This window comes from Aethalodelphis obliquidens, unplaced genomic scaffold, assembly GCF_003676395.1.
Source record: "Aethalodelphis obliquidens isolate GAN/ISIS:26980383/991018 unplaced genomic scaffold, ASM367639v1 scaffold72, whole genome shotgun sequence".
NCBI classification, from domain to species: Eukaryota; Metazoa; Chordata; class Mammalia; order Artiodactyla; family Delphinidae; genus Aethalodelphis; species Aethalodelphis obliquidens.
The window spans coordinates 5,761,990-5,767,270 of NW_020838016.1; the positions used below are offsets into that span (position 1 = coordinate 5,761,990).

The following is a 5,281-nucleotide window of genomic DNA, read 5'->3' on the forward strand; positions in this document are numbered from 1 at the left end:
ATATATTATCAGCCTTGGAAACTTTTCAGGAACCTTTTGAGTAGTTGGGTGGTAGGAAGCGGGGGAGGGAGAGCAATTGAGGACCAGGAAATCCATGCTGATCTTAAGGTTTAGAGTTTGCCTGTTTCCACGAGCATCAAGTAGAAACTAAGGAAGAAGAAAGATGAAATAGAGAGTTGTCAAGAAGACAGAGTAAGAATTGAAATGCAAGTAAATAGTAAGCAACTGGCTACACAGTGCAGGTAGTACAGAGAGAGAGATCATTTATCTGTGGAGTAGGTACAAGCGTCTGTGATTTTCTTTCTTGGGGAAAAATTGCCACTTTTCTGGGGAACAAATGGGATTTGATTCCAATCCATTCTATGAAAACAGGGCTTTGCTCTTTGGAACTGAATGCGAAAACATGAACAGTGAACGCGGAATAACGTTAAGGCTCCTTTGGCAACTGCTCGGGGCACCAGGAGATACTTCTTTCTACCTAAGGTGTGTCGGTTTTCAAAGGCTGCCAATTTTTTGTGAAAAACTCGCAGTCCACGTTGTCCTGGAAGTAATTTACCAAAATCACAAGCAGTGCTGATCTTGTTTCTTAAGGTAATGACCCCTTTCTAGTTAAAGAAATGAACCCTCTGGGATCACAAGTCAAACTCAGGCATGAGAAGGGAGGGCAAGTCACCAGGAGAGATTTCCCCCTGAGGCTGACTCCTTGTACCCACTACTGGATTCGGAACTTCATGTCCGTTTCTGAATTCGTTGTCAGGGTTCCAGAAACGCTGTTAAGAGATGCAGTGGGGATGAAAGGGAAATGGATAAAAGACGTTAAAGTGTTCTGGATGAAGGGGACGACTTCAAAGAAGATTTCCTAGTGGGACTTGCACCCTCCCCTGAGCCCTCAGAGGCCTCCAGCCAGCGTGGGCATGTAATGCAGCTTTCCAAGGACAGTGAAGACATTGGCGGGGCAGGGGAGGCACCTGCTGGCCTGGCCTGGGGGACACTCGTGGGCTGGCCGCTTACCACTCTCCGCTCTCTGCCTTCGGCCAGCACAATCTTTTCGGCCTGCAGCTGCTCTCGGATGGTTTTCTGCAGCAGCGGGGCATTTGCTCCTCTAACCAATGCCACCAGCTCCCCTCCCTAGAATACAGCACAGATGTCCTGCTCAGACCACACGATGCGCAACCTCCTTCAAGAGACACGAGGTTCCAAGAGCTTTGTTTACAAGCGTGCCCAAGGTCAAGGTCTGCGGACCCCAGGCCCACAGCCTCCATCCACTTCTCTGCCCCCTACCCCAGGCTCCTCCCTTCAAAACTTCCTTCAGGACAGCGGGGAGTTAGGTGGGGGAGGACCAGGGCGCACTGGGTTGTGAGTGACTAAGTGTGGCCTCTCCTTGACTCCTTCACCCAACGAGTACCAGCTGAGCACTTACTATGCCAACACCAAGACAGAGGCAGAGAACAGAAACACTAAACATGAAAAGACATAGCTGCCACCCTCAGTGAGTGGGGTGCCAAGTGGGGAGAGAGTGGTCGTGTCAGAGAAACAGTTGCAATAGAATAAGAACATTGCTTTCATGGGGTACTTGGGATTTGGGGCAATAATTGATCCCCAGCTCCATCTGGGGTGGTCAGGGAAGACCTCACAGTGGAGGTGGTGTTCCCGGTGAACCCGCGTTCACCGCCTTCGCTTTTTCAGAAGTCTCCCTGCCCGTCACTCATGGAAGCTCACGTGCACTGGGTTCTCCTTCTGTTTCCATCCCACCCTCAGGGGATGGCCGCTGTGTGACTGTGATGGGCTGCCGCACACTCCCACACGGCCAATTATGATTCATGCTTCAATCCCGCCCACTCCAGGCTCAAGCAAGAAACCCACTGCAGTAAGGATCCCATTTCTGCAACTGAGCTCTGATGCCAGTCTGGCGGAGGGCACTTTCATCTCAGCGCTTCCCACCCCTGCTCCCTCCCCCACCAGGTTTCTTCGTAAAACCTCAGTCTCCCTCGAGAAAGCCGAAGCTCAAATAATGTTTCACCATAAGCTTCCAACTTGTAATACTTGCAGTGCCGAGGGCAGGAGCCCAAAGTTTTCCAAACTAAACAACTCTGGCCCCGGTTGGCAGATCCCAGTTTCCCTGACTGTGCTGTGAGGGGCTGGACCGGGTCAGGAGGAGAATATCAATCCACTGTCTTCAGGGCCTGGCAGGTGACCTAAAACCAGGAAGCCAGGTGTGAGACAGCAGGGGGGCCCTCAGGGGCCTGGAGCCCCGGGTGGATGTCAGAAGGCAGCCAGATGACCTTTCAAATGCTGAACCACTGGCCATCAACAATCACCCCTCTCATTTCTGACTTTGTATCAACATATCTTCACATTTTCCAATGAAACGAAGGTGAATACAAAGCTTGTCTACCCCACGAGGGAGCGTTCATGTTTGCTGAAAAGTCCCCTCTGCGGAGGTCTCCAAACTCTGCACTGAGAGTGAGACCTCAGTCAAGAGGTTCACTAGGGACTTCTCTGGTGGCACAATGGTTAAGAATCCACTTGCCAATGCAGGGGACACAGGTTCGATCCCTAGTCCCGGGAAGATCCCACATGCCACGGAGCAGCTAAGCCTGTGCGCCACAACTACTGAGCCCACGTACCACGACTACGGAGCCCATGCGCCACAACTACTGAGCCCACGTGCCACAACTACTGAAGCCCGAGTGCCTAGAGCCCGTGCTCCACAACAAGAGAAGCCACTGCAGTGAGAAGCCCGCACAGCGCAATGAAGAGTATTCCCCGCTCACCGCAACTAGAGAAAGCCTGTGCGCAGCAACAAAGACCCAACGCAGCCAAAAACAAACAAACAAATAAAATAAGAGGTTCACAAACCAGAAAGAGCACAGGCCTCTGAGTGAGTCCTGCTCTGTCCCGGGTACTGCCCTCATGAAGGCCCCAAGCCCAGAATGACTGCCCAGAGCTCCACCCATGAGCAGTGCCATGATTAAGGGCATCTGTCCTCAGCCAAAATAATAGAGTCAGGGAGGAAACAGCATTCACTCACTGGGAGCAGTGTGGCCTCTTGGTGAGAGGCGTCCATCTGAACCCTTGTGATGTGCAGCCGTGGGACAGTTCTGGACTGAAAATGTACTTACTGCATAAAACAGAAAGGTCGGCTCGCACCTCCCTCTGTATTTTTCGAGGACATCAAGACAGTCCGCCTCTGCCTAAAGGAAACAGGCTGTCAGCAGGGCGGGTGCAGGGACAGGATGGCGGGAGAACCGTGTGGGACACACACACCACACCCCCCATACAGAGCACATACACATCCATATTGCATGCACACCACACACACACACACACACACCAAACGCACATACTCCTCATCCCCCACATACCACACACCGCATACATACCACACACACGTATACATACCACACACATATACATAACATATACATACCACACACATACATACCACACGCACATACATACCACACACATACTACCAGCACACACATCCTGCTACACATGCACGCGCATACGTTACGCATAATATACACACATCACACACACATATCACATCCTCCCACACACCACATACACACATACACCACACACGTGCACACACGTACATCACACAGTGACTGCCCTCCCCAACTGGAGCCCTGGCTTGCTCTCTCTCATGCTCCTTCTTCTAATGCCTTTCATCAGAATCTTAACAACTGTCAACATACTGGTAAAAAGTGTTGCCAGTGTCATTTTCTGAGGCATAAAATAAGGAGGATGTGACAGTTTGTCCTGCTCCGGATCAGGGGAGCTCCACCACTAACATCCCACATCTGCCCCGAGTGGCAACAACAGAGGAAGGTCCTCAGCTCGCCTCCGGGTCTGATAAAGCTCCCCAGCCAGATCCCTCCTCCACTCCACAGAAGCCTCACAACCCACTCCCATGGGAGGAGTGCAAGCCCTGGGAGCCCAGCTTCTCAAGAGTTAACGCAAGGGCGAGTCTCGCCTGTGTTCACCATCTCTGAGCCTCAACCCGTGCAGCTCCTCCAGTGTCTCTTGCATGCTTCTCTGGAAGTGATTCCCATTTCCATACACTGACCTGAGTAAACGTTTGCTGAAAGTTCCCCTTTAAGGAGCAAGGATAGAAATCTTAAACCCTGTGCTCTGGAAGTGAAACTTCAGGGTTCACGGTGGACACGAGCCAAGAGGGAGTGTTGGCCTTAAAGTGGCCGCACGCCTTCCCGGCTCCGGCATCAGGGGCAGCTGAGCCCACAGGGACCGTCGAGAGGCAGGGTGGGGGGGAGGCTTCCTCTCTAGAGAAACTGGTATCAGCAAAAAAAATCCACAACGGATGCCTTGTCGATGATCTGAAAAAGGCCCCTCAAACTTACTGTTCCTGTTTTAAAATTTTTAAGGTTTTTACAAGTTGTGTGACATTGTGCTGAGAGAGGACCTTACTAATGCAAAATGCAGAAGGTCCAGGCCGACCTCGATCCTCATCTTCTGGAAGAGGCTCACCACAGGCTTGCAGGGGCCGCACCAGCCTTGGTAGACGTCGACAACTGCGTGGACCAAGAAGCAGGAGCGCTCAGCAGGCACCAACGCCCCGCACGTCAGGCAAAATCGATACCTGCACATTCCAACCCCCTCCGATGGACATCTGTTTGCAGGGATATTTATTTCGTGGTTAAAGGGATTTATTATCCCAGCAGAGTATGAGCGAGTGTGGCAACACAGCTTTCCTTCATGAACTCAGTGTTCCTAATTCTAAACACAGTGAAGTGAGTATGGTGGAAAATCACTTACTTAACACGGATCCTTTGCCTTAAGGGACTTTCAGCTACATTCAGGGTCAGGCCTAGCACAGAGAAGCCCTCAGTACGTATTTGAAATAGACTGAAACTATCTCTTCTAAAAGGAAGAGGTCACTGTAGGTGACCTATCAGGATGCAACCAACTCTCAGCTACTTTGGTAATAAACATAGCATTAACCTTTCTTCCTGATGCATTGGAAGCCACTTGCTTTGGGTAAAGGAGAGTTTTATCTTTAAAACTTTACTTTATCAAATCAACATTATTCTCCTGGAAAGTGAACCTGAGAGAGACCTAGGTGGAGACTGGGGCGCGTTTTTCTGCTTTGGTCCCAGTCTCTGGAGTGTGGTGGGACTGCGTGTGAGGGACCCTCCTGTCTGATTGCACTAGACCCCGAGGCCTGTAAGAAGCTAAGCAGCGAAGCCATGTGCACCGGATACGCACCAGACCTGCCCAGCCCAGTCAGTCGCAGCAAGTAAGTGCTAGATGGTGA

The 5,281-nt window shown here is 51.2% G+C and overlaps 1 protein-coding gene across 1 annotated transcript in view; it reads right to left on the minus strand.

Annotated features, from left to right (window-relative positions):
• The window catches only part of NME9 (NME/NM23 family member 9), a 13,660-nt gene extending 9,019 nt beyond the window's left edge, over positions 1-4,641 (minus strand). Inside the window, 3 exon segments of the mRNA XM_027091680.1 lie at positions 1,012-1,128; positions 3,123-3,194; positions 4,435-4,641. Of these exon segments, the coding sequence (XP_026947481.1) occupies positions 1,012-1,128; positions 3,123-3,194; positions 4,435-4,614 (369 nt within the window). The 5' untranslated portion in view covers positions 4,615-4,641.
• Positions 4,642-5,281: the final 640 nt, after the last annotated feature.